Below are 19,164 nucleotides of genomic sequence, written 5' to 3' on the forward strand. Positions count from 1 at the left end.
CTTCTGCTTTAAATGATAATAATAATAATGATGTGCTTTATCGATCTTCAGTGGGAAATTATTTTGTTAGTGCAGTGTGCATATCCTCACGGACTGGACGTCCACCACAGTCTATAGCAGGGCATTCCACAGATTCACTACTCCCTTTAACCAGACCTTCAACTGTTTCTCGGGTTTTCTCATACCATAGCATACCAGTGCTGTTTGTAAAAGGGAGTTTAGAACCCTTGTGCATAGGTCTTCCCATCTTAGCTTGGTGATTCTGTTGACGTGATCTCTCAAGGTATGCACAGCCATCAGCAGCTCCTCAGGACATTTCAACCCCGCTGTATCACATACTTTGTAGTGTCTTTCTCTACTCCATTCATCCGTTCCACTATTCCTGGTGATTGTGGATGGTGGGACACTTGTCACTCCCTGGGCTTGCCCCAATGCTTTAGTTAACTTCCACGTAAAGTGATTCCTCTATCAGTATTCAGTTCGCAAGGAATCTCAAATCGGGGAATAATCTCCTTCATCAGTAATTTAACTGCTGTCCGAGTGTCATCTTTTCGTGTGGACAGGTCTCTCTCCATTTAGAAAACATGTCCACTATTACTAACAGAAGTTTATATCCCCCACTTGCTGGCATATGTACAAAGTCTATCTGTAGATTCATAAGTGGAGTGAAAATGATCAAATTTAGCAGGGGACTTCCCCCGATTATTTCTTTTGCAAATCTTGCAAATTCTAACTGTCAGCTCTACTAGTGTTAAGTCCTGGCGCAAATATCTGCTGTCGTATTTGGAGTCTCTCTCTCTCTCTCTACGTCCTTGGCTGTGTGCCGTCTAACAAGGGCATAGAGAAGACAACGGGGACACGGGGCGGCCATAATCCACCGGCATCACGGGGGGCAGCGCTTATTTTTCCTCTGCACTGGCCGCCTATGGTCGGGCATCCAAGTGTGGACTGTTGTAAATTCAGTGAAGCGGTTATGGCGTTCCCGGAAAGGGCGGCAGATTCAGCGTCTGCATCTGCTGCCGGATTACCGTGTGCCACAGGGTCGGAGCTACGCGTATGCGCTCCACGTTTCATTACTGCAATCTGCTGGAGCAACAAGAAAGTCTGTAGCAAATTCTTAATAAGTTGAGCATGCTGTACAGGTTTACCAGAGGAGGTAATAAATTCCCTATGCTGCCACAGGGTACCGAAATCATGTACTCCCCAGAAGCATATCATGAATCGGTAACATGAGGAAATCTGCAGAATCGGTATAGATTTTTACAGTTTTATCCTCAGATAAGATCCAGGTGAACCTGGTGAACCTCCTCTGCACCACCTCCAAAGCCAGTATCTCCTCCTTCAAGTAAGGAGATCAAAACTGCACACAGTACTCCAGGCGCGGCCTCACCAGTACCCTGTACAGTTGCAGCATAACCTCCCTGCTCTTGAATTCAATCCCTCTAGCAATGAAGGACAACATTCCATTTGCCTTCTTGATAACCTGCTGCACCTGCAAACCAACATTTTGTGATTCATGCACAAACACTCCCAAGTCCCTCTGCACAGCAGCATGATGCAGTCTGTTACCATTTAAATAATAATCTGATCTTCCATTTTTCCTCCCAAAGTGGATGACCTCGCATTTACCGACATTGTACTCCATCTGCCAGACCCTTGCCCACTCTCTTAATCTATCTATATCTCTCTGCAGACACTCCATATCCTCTGCACAATCTACTTTTTCACTCAATTTAGTGTAATCAGCAAACTCAGATACACTACACTCAGTCCCTCTTCCAGATCATTAATGTATATCATGAACAGTTGTGAGCCCAGCACTGACCCCTGTGGCACACCGCTCACCACTGATTGCCAACCAGAGTAACACCCACGTATCCCAGCTCTCTGCTTTCTATTAGCTAACCAATCCTCTATCCATGCTAAGCTCCAAAGGTAGTCATCGCCGAAGGGTGGTAGTGGGGACGAGCTCCCACTGCTAAACAAATGCTCTTCATGGCGTGCGTCTCAAACAGCCTCTGACAACCAAGTCCAACTCCTGGCCCTCACGTGTGGCATAGTTCTCATGCCCGGCGGAGCTGTTCTCACTGACAGGAGAAGGGGCAAAGGCCGGCCACTGGCACCTTAAAACCGGTTGCTTTGGGCAGATGGGGCTCGGTAACCACGGATGGTAGCTCTTCTCGGAGAGGGAAAACTCCGATTTCAAACCTCCGCTGCCTTGTGGCTATACCCGCTCACGGGAAAGGCTTTGGGAGTAAACCCTGAGGAAAAATCTGGAGTCGGAGTCCCGTGGGCGGCTGACTGCTGTACCCAGCACCGGCACGGCAACTCCTGCGACGCTGCTGGCGCCAAACTGCATCGACTTTCGTCGTTCCTTTGGACCCATCGTCAGCATGGAGAGGGGGGTCCCACTGCATGGGCAACAGACGGATCTCCACATCAACTCTGCCCCGGCTAGCGCCCTGGAGATGCCACTCCCCAGTGACTACCAGAGGCACAGTACCCATGGTCGACCACGACCGACGGAGTCCACATGGATCCGTGTTAATACATCACCCCCAACTCTGTGCATCCTTATCTTATGGATAATTCTTTTATGTGGTTCCTTATTGAATTCCTTCTGGAAATCCAAGTAAATAATGCCCATCTGTTCCCCTCTATCCACTATGCTCATTATATCCTCAAAGAACTCCAGTAAGTTTGTCAAACAGGACCTGCCTTTGCTGAATCCATGCTGCATCTGCCTGATGGATCTATTTCTTTCCAGATACCCACTATTTCTTCTTTAATGATAGTTTCGAGCATTTTGCCAACTACAGATGTTAAACTAACTGGCCTATAGCCACCAGTCTCTTCAAGCCACCATGTTCCTTAGTCAGCATGGCGCTTGCAAGTCCCTCCTTTTCAATAGTGTATAACTGGGATGATTTGGAGTGGTCGGGAATGCCCAGGGCTAATGTGTGGAGCCGTGCCTTCTTCAGAGACCCATATGCCTGTTCCATTTCCGCACTCTCTTGGATCTGTGGAACACAGCCCAAATAGGTAACAGTACCTTGGCAGAACTCTAACCTAGACAGTGAGGCTCGATGTCCATGGGCTGCCTGGTGGTTTAACAGTGTTGCAGAGTCTCTCTGGTAATCCGCCAGCATCCTCGAAGCCAGCAGCAGATTGTCAGCATATTGTAAAATGGCACCAGTGCCTGGCGGTCGTAATGTATTCAAGCGGCCTCGTACAGCAGCTGCTTCCACCACTAGGCACTCAGTACAGCCCTGAGTCAACCTCGTCCAGGTATATTGTTGTCCTTCATATGTAAAGGCAAACAGGTATTGACCATCCTCGTGCAGAGAGACTGAGAGGAAGGCGGAGGAGAGGTCAATTCACCATGTACCATCGATTTTCAGATGGTATAGGGGTCAAAATAACATTTGTGTCTGGTACACCAGGGAAACGGGCTGTACTATCTGACTGATAGGCCGCAAACCCTGCACAAACCGCCATTCGTCCGGCCTGCCTGGTTTTGGGATTGGCAAAATTGTGTCTAAAAGGAAGAGTGTTGAGGATTTTTCACTATCACTCCAATATCGGGATCAAAATAGATTATGCCAATTGGAAGGGCACCCCGAATTAGCTCCTTTAACTGTTTCACTATCAGACCTAGATCTTTGGACTGGGGATGGAGTGGGGCTTCATTCTCAGGGATACATGAGGTACAGAGCGGTCTCCTCCCAGGAAGTAATTTACCTGAGAAGGGTAGTGCTGAATTTGCTAAAAGATCTTTGGCCCTTAAAGCACAGATTATAACGCTCTCTGACATGAGCCTTGGCTTTTTCTTATATCTATCATCAAGTTGAATGAATGTGTTACTTCAGGTTGCAGACAATTTAAAAAGGTTTGCACCGCCAAAGGTCCATTCCGTTCTGTTCTGAGTCCTGATGAAGGGTCTTGGCCCGAAACATCGACTGTACTCTTTTTCATAGATGCTGCCTGACCTGCTCAGTTCTTCCAGCACTTTTGTTGATGTTGCTTGGATTTCCAGCATCTGCAGATTCTCTCTTGTTTGTTTTCCATTCTGTACCATTTGCGTTCCTGCACTATTTCCCCACGCATCTTTAAACTGGAAAATGAAATCTGTTACGGGCTCACCCTTTTTCTGTTGACATCCCATGACATCCTCAAAATGACTTTGCTGTCTGGCCCCTGCTAGGATTGTCTCTGGCCTGTTCTAACCATGTCTACATACAGAGGTTACCTTCACCTCCATCTGTCTTAGAACACAGAACATAGAAATCTACAGCACATTACAGGCCCTTCGGCCCACAATGTTGTGCCGACCATGTAACTGACTCTAGAGACTGCCTACAATTTCCCTAGCGCACAGCCCTCTATTTTCCTAAGCTCCATGTACCAATCGACGTGTCTCTTAAAAGACCCAATTGTAACTGCCTCCACCACCGTCGCCTGCAGTGCATTCCATGCACCCACCTCTCCAACCTCTGAGAATCCACAACACCCCCAACCTTTGTATTGTCAGCAAACCTACTAACCTATCCTTCTACTTCCTAATCTATCCAGGTCATTTATAAAAATCGCCAAGAGGAGGGGTCCCGGAACAGATCCCTGTGGAACACCACTGGTCACCGTCCTCCATGCAGAATATGACCCATCGACAACCACCCTTTGCCTTTTGTGGGCAAACCAATTCTGGATCCACAAAGCAAGGTTTCTGAAGGTTTCCTTGCTTTCTGAATGAGCCTCGCATGGGGAACCGTATCAAATGCCTTACTGAAATCCATATATGCTACATCCACGTCTTCACCTTCATCAATGTGTTTAGTTACATGCCTTCGGGACCCAATCGCCATTTGTTTCCCGGAGTACAGTGAACCGTTGTTCGAGGGTGGGCCAGGCGCTGCCATAGGCGACCCACAGGCGTCGCTGCACATCTGCGGGTAAAGGGTTAAAACTGCACAAGTTTGTACTCACCGTTTGTGGAACACGATAGGTTAGGGGCGTCACTGATCGTACCCCTAATCTCTGCAGGGTTCCAGGGCTTGAGGTTCAGTATTTCTCCTACCTGCAAATGGGTTGTACTATCAAGCAGTTCACTTTCCCCATGGCTATCGCTAGATGCCGCTACCCGTTCCGTAGACTGTACTCTCCTGGTCTGTGACCGTTCTTGCACCCCTATACCCGGAGAAATGTCCACAGGTTGTGACTGTTCCTGTTCCATGGGAGAATGCTCCCCTGTGCTCGAAGGGAAAACCTGTTCACATGAGGGAAGCTGGTCCCCGGAGTGGGACCGGGACAACTGTACCAGTCGTCACATCTGCCTGGCTCTGCGTCGTGCCGCGGCCATGGCAAACATTGTGAATTCCATAACAGGATCTTCCGGCAGTCTGCCATCTAGAATTTTAGGATAAAGTTCCGCAGGGGGAGAAAGAGTGGGAGGGCGAGGAGGATCTTCCCTTTTATCTAAACACCATATATTGTATTCCAAAATTTATTTCAGGTCCCCATCCCTTCCCTTGGTCTCACCTTTCCAGTAATGAATTTTCTTTAATGAAACGAGCCTCCATAGTGCCAGTCTCCATCCGTATTAATCGCTAGAAAATCAATCACGTACCTGCTACCTCCAGTTTTCAGCCACATCTTGTCCACCGAACTCACCTGGAAGTTGCTTAGTCTTCTTATACTGCTTCACCCTTTTCTCAGTGTGTTTATTCATCGGAGCCTTTGTTGGTGGATCGGGAGGTCTCTGGGTTGTGGCATTGGTGAAGTGCCGGTGTATTTACTTTCATTTCTACCCACCTCTTAGCTGTTAGTTTTAGGTCAATCTGTAATCAAATTTAGTTAGTTTCCAATCACAATACAATTCCCTTCCCCTTTTCTGGTCAGAATTAATCTCAGTCTTCGAAGTCCCTATTGTCCTTGGATTTGACTATTCAGTGAACTCCCTGCTGGTCTCGTACCTTGTCTTCCATCTGCCGCCTTGCCGCCTGTCCAGGAACTCAGGGATGGTCACCGGCTGAGCGGGCTCCTCGTTTCACCGGTCTTGCCCTACTGGTCTTGATTCCATTCCCTGCCCCCCCACCTCCCGGAGACTCACAGCGGATCTCCTTCAAACATTCCTCACGAACGCTTCCCAAGCGTGGCTCACAGTGGCTTTCCTCGTTCACGAATCTCGCTTCTCAAGCTCACAGAATCTCACAGTACAACGGCTCATTGGACCCCATATGAAAGGGGCCCCACGTTGGGTGCCAAATTGTTAGTGAAATTAATTCGCGAAGGAAATTCGATTAAAGTTGATCGCAAGTAAAATAGACACGGACTTCGAAGTAAAGAGAGCTTTATTCATGATATCGTGGGGAGTGGAACTTTTAACAGTGGGTTTCCAACTCCCAATAATACAGAAAGCACAGTTCCTTTTATGCATGCACAAATCGATTGCAAATGCAAAGGCTGTTGGATTAACCTGGTGAATTGGAAAAGGTAAGATAGATTCACATGCAGTTCTCTGATATCCCGAGCAACAGATGAAAATTAAAAATTCAGTCCTATGTATTAACAAACAGTTTGTTTCATATCCTTGAGTCTAATTCTTACAAGACAAGCAACTGCAAGTATTTAGTCTTCAGCAGAGTTGTCTCTGCTGAAAGCCAAGGCCGTATCTAAAACAAACTAAGCTGCAAACTGGGTTCCACACTCAGAAAGCCAATATTAACCATTTGTCTATCAAAATCTTTAAATCGCAATAATATTTTTCCTCCACAACACTACAGTGCTGTGCAGAAGTCTTAGTCATATAAATATATACACACACACATAGCTAGGGTGCCTAAGACTTTTGCATAATACTGAATTTGTCAACGTGGTGTGGAGGGTGAGTTTGTAAAGGATGTTGGGAATGGCGAGGGTGGAGTGCCGTGGGATGGTGAGGGACAGGTGGCAGAGGAGGAGTGCCAGGGGTGGGCGATGTGCAGCTGCAGACACACCCAGTCCTGAGGCACCAGGCAAGGTCATTTAATTCCAAACAATTGGTTTGTTGATCATTACAGAATGTCTGTCTGGTACTTTCCACTCCCTCCCCTCTCCCTTCCTCTTTTCCCAACCATGATTCCCCTCTCCCTGTCCCCTTCCCATTCCCAGTCCAGAATAGAGACCAATATCAGAATCTGGTTTATCATCACTCACATATGTCATGAATTTTTTTTGTGGCAGCGGTACAGTGCAATACATAAAGTTTCTCCGGTATTGTTAAAAGGTTTAGGCACCCTAGTGATATATATGTGCCTAAGACTTTTGCACAGTCTCTATGTGCCTGTGATGCTGCTGCAAGTAAGTTTTTCATGGTACCTGTGCACACATGGACTTGTGCAATGACGATAACCTCACCACAATCAACACTGTTGACCGTTGGTACAACCACCCGCACGTTCCCCTCAGAGTTGCAAACCATCCGGATTTGGAAGCACAAGCCAATTACTCATCATCACTGCTTCAAATTCCTGGCACATCCCAACAGTGCCATGTAAACGCTTTACTGGCTGACCCTTCACTCTGTGCCCCCTAGCGGTAAGGGCAATGAAGTCCCACACCACCAGATTCAGGAATGGTTACTTCCTTTCAACCATTCAGATCTTGAACCAACCAGCACAACCCTAATCACTACTTCAATACAACCACAGGACAAGTTCTGACTAATAGTTAATATAACCAATTCTATATCCCAGATGCCTTCTTTACTACTTGCTTTGCCACTTGCAGGGAAGCATGGACTTAGAGCTCAAGATCTCTCTGTACATTGATGTGTTAATGGTCCTGCCCCATGGACTATACTTTCCCCTTACATTTGACCTCCCAAAGTGCACAAACTCACATGTGTCCACATTAAACTTCAGCAGCCATCCCTCAGCCCCTAACTGTAACTGATCTGTATCCTGTTGTATCCTCTGATGTTCAGACACTCCAGCGCCCACCATCACTATAATCAATCTGTATACAGTATATAAGCTAATTTATGTATTTATATTTATTGTGATATTTAACAATGATTATTCTGTTCTTTATTTATTGTATTTTTTTTGTGCTGCATCAGATCTGGAGTAACAATTATTTTGTTCTCCTTTACACTTGTGCACTGGAAATGACATTAAACTAGGAGTTCCCAATCTGGTGTCCACAGGCCCCTTCCCTTAATGGTGTTGGTCCAGATAATTAAAAAAGGTCGGGAACCCCTGCATTAAACAATCCTGAATCTTGAAATAACTGTAACTGATCTATATCTTGTTGATTCCTTTGACGACCTTCTTCTCTGTCTACAACTCCACCAATTTGTGTGTCATCTGCAAACATATTGAACAACCCATTGATATTGTGTCCAAGTCATTCATATACATTGAAAACAACAGAGATCCCAGCACTGATCCCTGTGGAACACCCCTGGTCATAGACCACCAGCCAGAATAACACCCTTCCACCACTGCCCTCTGTCTATCATGTGGTTCCTTACATGGTGAAGTGTTTTGATAAGATATCCCTGATAAGAGATTCCACAACAAGCTTGGCCACATGAGTGGAAGGGAGGAGACACTTCTTCATCCTTCTCCTACTCAGTCCTCTGGACTTTACCAATGCCTGGACCCAGTCTCTCTCAAGAACCTTTTTAGAAATTGACAGATGTCGCCGTAGAGTTTTAATGCATCCTCCATCTTCTGAGCTTCATCTCGTATCTTTCGAGCTACTTCAGATTTACTTCCCTTGCTGAGCTCAATGGAGTCCTTTGCAATCGAGTAGATATCCCACGCTACAAAGAGTGCTCCCACAACTCCTGAAACAGCTCTTGTCGTTTTGGACAATGCCAGGGGAGTGCCATAAAGCAGATGTTTCACATTTCCCGTTTCCATTGCGTACTTTGCTTTCTGAGCAGTGTGACTCAGTGCTGTCAGTTTCTCAGCTAGTTCTTTGAGACCAGGTGTTTTGCTCAGTACTTCCTTGGCCATTACTGATGTTGTCACATTCAGTGTTTTCATGCTGATGGAACCAGATTGAAATCCAGCTTTAACTTGCAATAGATATTTTTTCTTGTATTTATTGAAAACATTCCTTGCCTTGCTCACCCCTGGTAAATGCAATCTGCCTTTAACTGTGGCCAAGTGTTTTCCCCTGCGTTTATTAGAGACTTCCTTTGCTTTGCCGATTGCTGGAAAATCCCTCGTTGTGCCTTCATTATAATCAAATTTGGTAATTTCTTCCTCAATGAGATGACTCAAGAACCGGAGATCACTGCAGATGTCTGTCAAGTGTTCTGACATTTCCTTCTGATCACTTTTATATTGTCTTATGATCTCATCTACCTTTTTTTGTTTCATTGACCGCTTAACATATTCAGTGATGCCAGCTGTCAAGTTAGTGGCAGCACCAGCTCCACCTATACTCGCTCCCACAGCAGTGAGTACCAAGGAGACGCCTGCCGTGAAAGGAGCAGCAATGATTCCTGCCAGGGTGAGGACACCACCCACAGCCCCCGCAGATGACCCAGTAACATTTGCAATTGTTGCACCTTTATGATACCGGTCAATACCATTTGCAATCTCTTGTAGTTCACGTATATGACTGTTCATTCGATGTTCCCATTTAGGAAACTCATTTACAAAGTCTTGTATGGTCTTTGTTCTCTTTTTTCGTTCATCTTGGTCCCTGTTAAGAATAACAAATAATAATCCCCTCTCATTTTGCAATATACACATTCTTAAAATCGCATTGACGGAAACTGAATCACAACAAAGTGTAAGAATTCAAAAAGAGGATGGACCGGTCATGCAAAAGTGAAATGATGGAGTTCAGAACCAATGTATTCCCATCAGGGTGATAATGCTGATGAGATGAATACCGTAAGGAGCAAATAGTGAGATGGACTTTGTGACAATGTTTGGTGCTGTTGCAAGTCGATGAGCCCATATTGTTTGTTTGGCATTGTTGCATTCGTAGATTGTCTGTGACTGAGAGATCTACCAATATCACAGGTCTGAAGTCGGGATAAATAGCAGGGAACCTTACTGAGCTCCCATTGGGAGTTTGTGGAAAAGATGCAGTTGGTGTTCCAGAGGCAGAGAATATATCAGTACAGGCTCCCTCAATCATTCCATCTCTTCTGAATTCTTACCATTGAGAAATCTGACCCTGTCTTTGGCCATTAATCCAACAATTTATTGATCATCCTGGTGTTTCCTTTCAATTAATCCCAAACGTGCCTTCATGAATTATGACATCTCTATGAATATTGATAATCATGTTGTTTTACTGATTACCCTTGTTATTCATTTATTAATCACCTCATGGTGATATTCAGGTATAGACAATGATTGGTAATTGACCAATAAGACTGATTTGGGACGTCAGTTGTGAAGATTTTCACTGTCCTCTAACAAGGTGCAATCTTTGTTACCTGGATCCTGACACATTTCCATTGTGCAAACACGTCTCCATTGGATTCTCCTGAGATAATGAATCTGTAATAGAGAAAAGTTAACAAATATTAACGTCTGTTGATATTGCAGTGATGTACCTCACAATGAAATGTGCACATTATATTTCAGTCCTGTAGAATTATTTCAAATTTCAATTTACATAAAGGCAAAGTGGATGCCAGAAAACTGAAATGTGTTGGAAATTTGTAGCTGGCCAGGAAGCATCTGTTTCTACGTACCTGGTGGATATTTCCCACATTTTTGAACTTTGTCATCTAAATGTGAATGTCTGAGATGGTGACCAAAAATTATAAATTCCAATTGGCCCGTAAGCTCATGTGTTCAGCTGTTTTGTTGATGTTGCAAAGTAAGTTTGCTGTGCCCACCCCCCTCGTTCCACTGTAAATATGATTCTCTGAACACAGCACCATTTGCCATGTCTGGTACTTGGTGGTGGGGTGGCGATATGTCTTATTGGATCTCAGTTATTTTCGATCCTTGGGTCTTTCAGGAATGAGAGAGAAGCTTTGATTCTTCACGATCACTTATTTTAAAGTTTAAACAAAGATGCAGAACATTTGAAACTAAATGAGGAGCTGAGAAACAAAGGAGAGATTAAAGAGACTCTATAGATTCAATAAAAAGATGGCGCCTTTGAAAAATCTATCAACTTGATACTTACTTCTGTGGTGGGCATGTTGTTGGAGAAGATCCTGAGAGGTAGGGTTTATGAGCATTTGGAGAGACATAATCTGATTAGGAATAGTCAGCATGGCTTTGTCAAGGGCAGGTCGTGCCTTATGAGCCTGATTGAATTCTTTGAGGATGTAACAAACACATTGATGAAGGTAGAGCAGTGGGTGAGGTGTATATGGATTTCAGCAAGGCATTTGATAAGGTTCCCCATGCAAAGCTCCTTCAGAAAGTAAGGAGGCATGGGATCCAAGCGGACATTGCTTTGTGGATCCAGAATTGGCTTGCCCACAGCAGACAAAGTGTGGTAGTCGATGGTTTGTATTCTGCATGGAGGGCGGTAACCAGTGGTGTTCCATACTGATCTGTTCTGGGACCCCTCCTCTTTATGATTTTCATAAATTACTTGGATGAGGAAGTAGAAGAGTGGGGTAGTGATGACACAAAAGTTGGGGCTGTCGTGGATAGTCTGGAGGCTGTCAGAAGTTACAGTGTGAAATCGATAGGATGCAGAACTGGGCTGAGAAGTGGCAGATGGAGTTCAACCCAGATAAGTGTGAAGTGGTTCATTGTGGCAGGTTAAATTTGAAGACAGAATATAATATTGATGGTGAGACTCTTGGCAGTGTGGAGGATCAGCGAGATCCTGGGGTCCATGTCCATAGGACGCTCAAAGATGCTGCAGGTTGACAGTGTTGTTCAGAGGGCATATGGCGTGTTGGCCTTCATCAACCCTGGGATTGACTTCAAGAGCCATGAGGTAATGTTACAGCTATATAAGTCCCTCGTTAGACCCTGCTTGGAATACTGTGTTCAGTTCTGGTCACCTCAATACAAGGAGGATGTGGATACTATAGAGAGAGTGCAGAGGAAATTTACAGGGATCATGTCTATTTTGGGAAGCATGCCTTATGAGAATAAGTTGAGGGTACTCGGCCTTTTCTCCTTGGAGTCATGGAAAAGTAAGCAGAGAAACAGGCTCTTCAGCCCATCTAGTCCATGCCAAACCCTTTGAACTGACTACTCCCATTAATTTGCACTGGGTCCATGTTCTTCCATACCCCTACCGTCCATGTACCTATCCAGACTTCTCTTAAACATTGAAGTGGCAGATGGAGTTCAACCCAGAAAAGTGTGAAGTGGTTCATTTTGGTAGGTCAAATATGATGGCAGAATATACGGTCAGACTCTTGGCAGTGTGGAAGATCAGAGAGATCTTGGGGTCTGAGTCCATAGGACACTCAAAGCAGCTGTGCAGGTTGACTCTGTGGTTAAGAAGGCATACGGTGCATTGGCCTTCATCAATCGTGGGATTGAGTTTAGGAGCTGAGTGGTAATGTTGCAGCTATATAGGACCCTGGTCAGACCCCACTTGGAGTACTGTGCTAAGTTCTGGTTGCCTCACTATAGGAAGGATGTGGAAACCTTAGAAAGGGTGCAGAAGAGATTTATAAGGATGTTGCCTGGATTGGGGAGCATGCCTTATGAGAATAGGTTGAGTGAACTCGGCCTTTTCTCCTTGGAGCGACGGAGGATGAGAGGTGACCTGACAGAGGTGTATAAGATGATGAGAGGCATTGATTGCATGGATAGTCAGAGGCTTTTTCTCAGGGCTGAAATGGCTGCCGCAAGAGGGCACAGGTTTAAGGTGCTTGGGAGTAGGTACAGAGGAGATGTCAGGGGTAAATTTTTTTACGCAGAGAGTGGTGAGCACGTGGAATGGGCTGCCGGCAACGGTGGTGGAGGCCGGTACAATAGGGTCTTTAAAGAAACTTTTGGATAGGTACATGGAAAAATAGCGGGCTATGGTTAACCCTAGTAATTTCTAAGTTATGGACATGTTCAGCACAACTTTGTGGGCCGAAAGGCCTGTATTGTGCTGTAGGTTTTCTATGTTTCTAAATCAAGCTCACATGCACCACCTGCTGGCCGATTGTTCCATGCTGTCATGGCCCTCTGAGAGAAATTTCCCCTCATGTTCCCCTTTATCTTTTCATGTGACCCATGATCTCTGATTCTCGTCCCACCCAGCCTCAGTGGAAAGAACCTGCTTGCATTTACCCTATCGATACACAATTTTGTATACCACTATCAAATCTCCTATCAATCTTCAACATTCCGAGGAATAAAGTCTTAACCTATTCAGTCTTTCCTTATAACTCAGGACCTCCAAACCTGGCAACATGTTTGTAAATTTGTCTGTAATCTTTCAATATTATTTACATATTTCTTGTAGGTAGGTGACCAAGACTGCACACAATAGGCCTCATAAATGTGTTATACAACTTCAACATAACACCCCATCTCCTGTACTCTATACATTGATTATGAAAGCCAATGTGCCAAAAGCTTTTTTTACGACCCTATCGACCTGTGACACCACTTCCAATGAATTATGGACCTGTATTCCCTGATCCCTTTGTTCTACCACACTCCTCAGTGCCCTACTGCTCAGAGTGCAAGATCTACCCTGGTTGGTCCAACTGAGGTTCAACACCTCACACTTGTCGACATTAAATTCCATCTGCCATTTTTCTGCCCATTTTTCCAGCTCGTCTGGATCGTGCTGCAAACCATGATAGCCCTCCTTGCTGTCCACTACAGCCTAATCTTGGTGTATCTGTTAACCAAGTTATCATCCAGATCGCTGATATAGATGACAAACAATGGACCCAGCACTGATCCCTGTGGCAGTCCACTAGTTACAGGCCTCCACTCAGAGAGACAACCATCTACTACCACTCTCTGGCTTCTCCCACAAAGCCAATGCTTAATCCACATTACTACCTCATCGTGAATGCCAATTGTCTGAACCTTTTTGACCAACCTCCCATGTGGGATCTTCTCAAATGCCTTGCTAAAGTCCATGACCTTGCCTTGCCTTGCCTTCATCACCTTTCCTGGTAACTTCTTTGAAAAACTCTGAATGATTGGTTAGACATGACCGACCAAGCACAAAGCCACGCTGACTATCCTTAATCAGCCCATGTCTATCCAAATACTTGTATATTGGGTCCCCCAGAATACCTTCCAATAACTTTCCCACAGGCTCATCCATGTCTAATTTCCTGGTTTATTTTTAGAGCCTCTGTTGAACAGCAGAATGGCTAACCTCCAATCCTCCGGTTTCTCACCTGTTTCTCAGGGTGATCTAGATATCTCTGCTATGGCCCAGCAGTTTCTGCATGATCACTAGATGCAGAGTGTTACCCTACACAGACTTCTGTCACCTGCCCTGTCTCATTCCCTGAAAGCAGATCAAGTATCACACACTCTCTCCTCGGTCTTCAACGTACTGAGTAAGGAAACTTTCCTGATCACAGTTGACAAACTCTGTCCCATCTAGTCCTGTTACAGGTTGGGATTCCCAGTCAATATGCAGAAAGTTAAAAATCACCTGCTATTACAGCCTTATTTTTCCTGCAACAGTCTGAGATCTCCCTGCAGATTTGTTCCTCTAAATCCCTTGGTCTGTTGGGTGGTCTGTAATATACTGTGGTCATACCTTTCTTATTTCTCAGTTCCACCCATATTGCCTCACTAGACAAGTTCTGCAGTCTGTCATGACAGAGCAGTGTGGGACATTTTCTCTGACTAGTATTGCCACCCCTCCTCCGTTAATCCCTCCCACTCTATCGTGTCTTAAACAACAGAACCCCAGAATATTGAGCTGCCAGTCCTGCCCCTCCAACAACCAAGTCTCACCAATGGCTACAATATCATAATTCCAGGTGTTGATCCATGCTTTGAGATCATCTGCCTTTCCTACGATACTTCTTACATTGAAATATATGCAGCTCAGGACGTTAGTCTCACCATGCCCGACCTTTTTCGTTCCTGACTTTGTCTGAAGTCTTAACAACATCTGTCTCGACAACCACTCCACTACCTGTTCTGGTACTCTGATTCCCACCCCCCTGCAACTATAGTTAAACCCCACTATGCAGCAGTAGCAAACCTTCGTGTGAGGATAACCGTCCTCTTCCAGTTCAGGTGCAGACCATCTCTCCTGTACAGATCCCACCTTCCCTGGAAGACAGCCCAATGATCCCAAAATCTGATGCCTTTCCTCTTACACCAACTCCTTAGCCATGTGTTAAACTGTGTGATCTTCCTATTTCTAGCCTCACTAGCACGTGGCACGGGGAGAAATTCTGAGATCACAACTCTGGAAGTCTTGCCCTTTACCTTAGCACCGAACTCCCTGAATTCACTCTGCAGAAACTCGTCACACTTTCTACCTACGTTATTGGTTTCTTCTGGACCTCGATCTCCAGCTGTTCACCTTCCCTCTTGTGGCTTTTAAACATGAAATAGTGAGTGTTGAAAGTCTGCATGTTCCTGTGAGAGTGAAAGGCAGGTTAGCAAGAGGAACAAGGAGTTGAGGATCAAGTGTATCCCTGGTGGAGTACGGGGATGCAGGGGTATATCCAAGGAGGAAGTCAGGAGGGAATAAAGAGGACATGACATAGCTTTAACAGGGAATATGAAGGAGAATCCAAGGACACATTCTATTGTTCTCAGTATATTAAGGGATGAAGAGTAACTGGAGGGAGATTACTTTCTGTCCGTTACACCACCTAGTGTTTAGGGCAGCCATGAAGATCCTCCATCTCCGTCTGTCTGGTGTTCAGGCCTTCCTTCATCGTGTCAGGAGCTTCCTCTCGGTTTTACTCTGTCAGCCTTGCTCGTCCCGGGTGGAGACTCAGGAATACCATCACACTCAGATGTAGAAGGATTCTTCATTGCTGTTTCCGTAACAGATTTGGTTGACCAGTCAGGGTTGTTAGCCCTGAGCTGAACCCCGAACTCGGAGGACTGGGGACCACTCATCATCTGACCTCCCTTTGACCTGGTTTGCATGGGTGACCCTACCAAGAGCCAAAGCATAAAGCCCTGACTCCAGACAACATAGATCTCCAGGTCATTGAGGCACGCAAGCCTCTAAACCACGACAAGGCTGTGGTCCTCTTGGAAGAGAGGGAGATTGGGGCCTCTCAGAGACATTTATACATGGAGCCACACGAGAGGGATGAGATGGTCATTTAGTACATCTCCTGATTTTACTGTGAAGAAAGTCATGATGACTTGTGAACATAAATGGGAATGTCTGGCAGATTCTTCTTCTTGCACCCTTAACTCCTGGTGGAGTCGTCGGGGCGCCGTCATGACAAGCTTCGCACCTGATTGGTGTGCTCACCAAGCGGCGTGACTTGGGCATCTGAAACCTGGCAGAGCCCATCTCTCTCCAGGTTTGACCGCGGCCGATTTCCTCCAACTAGGTGACTCGCCTTGGTTGTGAACACGTGGCCGTCATAGTTCATCTGAGAACCTTTCCGTCCTGGCCGCTGACTTCATCGTGGAAGTCTTTCGCCCAGTGGTGCCGTGTTAACATCACCCACTCATGTGGTTTAGCCCACCAGCTGGAGCGGTTTACCGGGGTATGGTGCTTGGAGCCAACACGGGAGAGATTTAGGAGATGGATGAGGACCAGTGATGTCTGTCCACACTGTCTAGTAGGGAGCAGCATGCCACACATCAAAGGTACTACCTTTATCCAGAGACCCCTATATCCCCAGGGGAGGTATGAGATATCATGAAAACATACGGAGGTAGAGATATCGCTGAGGCCTGACCATGTACATAGATGAGGGTTTTTGAAGAAATAACAAAGAGGGTTGACAAGAGCAGGGTGGTAGACACTGTCTCCATGGACTTCAGCAAGACTTGATGAGACTCCCCAATGTACATAGAACATAAAATAGTACAGTACATTACAAGCCCCTCAGCTGACAAGGTTGTGCCGATCTTTTAACCTACTCAATATCAATCTAAACCTTACCAAATATCTCTCCATTTTTCTTTCATCCATCTGCCTATCTCAGAGACTCTTAAATGCCCCTAAACTATCTGCCTCCAGTACCAGGCCTGCAAGCATGTTCCACAAACCTATCACTCTCTATTCAAAAAAACAACCTTTAGCATCCATCTTATACATTTCTCCAGTCACCTCTAAGTTATACCTTCTCCCTGGGAAATCTGATCTGGCTATCCACTCTATCTGTGCTTCTTATCATCTTGCACACCAGTATCATTGCCTCTCATCCCCTTGATTCCAAAAAGAAAATCTCTAGTTCTCTCAACCTATCTTCATAAAACGTGCTCTCTAATCCAGGCAGCATCCTGGTAAATCTCCTCTGCAACCTCTCTAAAGCTTTCACATCCCTCCTATAATGAGGTGACCACATGGATTAGTTGGAGGAATGTTCCGGACTGATGGGTAGGTCAGTTGAAGGGTTGACCTGAGGACACTCTTCACTTGGGCACCAAGCACCTCCTTCTTTTTGGTCTTGACCTCAGCACCTCTGGAGAAGCCTGGTTAGCAAACCAACCGGCTGAAGGCAAAACTCATTACTTGCACAGGGTGCTGGACAGATCTGCTCAGAGTGCTTTCACACAGGGGCCAGTCACTGGTCATACACCAACTGGGGACTTCCATGCTGTGGGACCAGTTGGTCGCGTTGATCATGCACCATGCTTTTGCTGCTAAGACCTATAAGAAGCTGGTGGATTTCTCCTGGGACAAGAGGAAACACAAAGTCTCTGATTTGGTCCTGAATCACGCGATTGTGCAGGATGTTTGATAACCGGGTGCAGCTGATCCAGGTGATGTTTCTCCACCTTCAGAGGAACCTGAACATTGAGAATTCCTCCAAACGGCAAGGGTTGTGTCTGATCCAACTCTCTGACAATGAGATGTCCATGTCTGGGTGTCCCTGAAGAGGAAGCACACTGTCCACTGGCTCCTGGAGGCCCTCAGGAACTGGGATGCAACACAGGATCTGGAGTACATCCTGGACCCAGATGATTGAATCATACTGGAGGGTCTGTCACGGTGACTGTGAACCCCACACAGAGGGTCTGTCACAGTGACTGTGAACCCCACACAGGGGGTCTGTCACAGTGACCGTGAACTCCACACAGAGGGTCTGTCACAGTGACCGTGAACCCCACACAGGGGGTCTGTCACAGTGACCGTGAACACCACACAGAGGGTCTGTCACAGCGACTGTGAACTCCACACAGAGGGTCTGTCACAGTGAGTGTGAACTCCACACAGAGGGTCTGTCACAGTGACCGTGAACCCCACACAGAGGGTCTGTCACAGTGACCGTGAACTCCACACAGAGGGTCTGTCACAGTGACTGTGAACCCCACACAGAGGGTCTGTCACAGTGACCGTGAACTCCACACAGAGGGTCTGTCACAGTGAGTGTGAACCCCACACAGAGGGTCTGTCACAGTGACCGTGAACCCCACACAGAGGGTCTGTCACAGTGACCGTGAACTCCACACAGAGGGTCTGTCACAGTGACCGTGAACCCCACACAGAGGGTCTGTCACAGTGACCGTGAACACCACACAGAGGGTCTGTCACAGTGACAGTGAACCCCACACAGAGGGTCTGTCACAGTGAGTGTGAACTCCACACACAGAGTTATCACATTGAACTCAGTTATAATGGAGCAGATCGAGGACTGTCACATGATGTAGTGAACAAGAAATTCACATCATGTTGGACATTATTCAACTCTGGTCAGGTGGGAGAAGTAATTTTTCTGTCATGCTCTAACTCAGTAAATAAAAAATTCTGTTGGTTCTATAATAAACAAAGCAACATGAAGAAAAGCAAATTTCCTTACGGGTTTGCACGCCAGGGCAATTTTGCTCCAGAATTGATTTCACAGAAACATGCTTTGAGAGACGGTTGATTTCCGGGTGTTTTTAACAGTGTGAATACACTCATGCTCAGAATAGCAGCAGAGTTGTTGAACTGGAACTGGGTGTGACAGTGGAAACATTGCATACTTCCACTGGGAGAGGAATGTCTTTGGCAAAGAGATCAGGAATCAGGAAGCAGGAAGCAGGAACAATGGTTACCATGGCAGGTTTCACTCTTCATAATCACAGTGAGGAGGGGAATGGCTCAAGTAGCAGATAGTTT

The 19,164-nt window shown here is 45.9% G+C and overlaps 1 protein-coding gene across 1 annotated transcript; it reads right to left on the reverse strand.

Annotated features, from left to right (window-relative positions):
* Positions 1–804: 804 nt before the first annotated feature.
* Positions 805–18,923, reverse strand: LOC140197106 (apolipoprotein L3-like). Its single transcript, XM_072257020.1, is given in 7 exon segments — positions 805–1,083; positions 4,839–4,943; positions 8,629–8,672; positions 8,675–9,061; positions 9,221–9,696; positions 10,445–10,508; positions 18,863–18,923. Coding segments are annotated over 6 exon segments (1,332 nt in total). The 5' UTR covers positions 10,486–10,508; positions 18,863–18,923.
* Between the last annotated feature and the right edge of the window lie 241 nt (positions 18,924–19,164).

Source organism: Mobula birostris, chromosome 4 (genome assembly GCF_030028105.1).
Source record: "Mobula birostris isolate sMobBir1 chromosome 4, sMobBir1.hap1, whole genome shotgun sequence".
NCBI lineage: Eukaryota > Metazoa > Chordata > Chondrichthyes > Myliobatiformes > Myliobatidae > Mobula > Mobula birostris.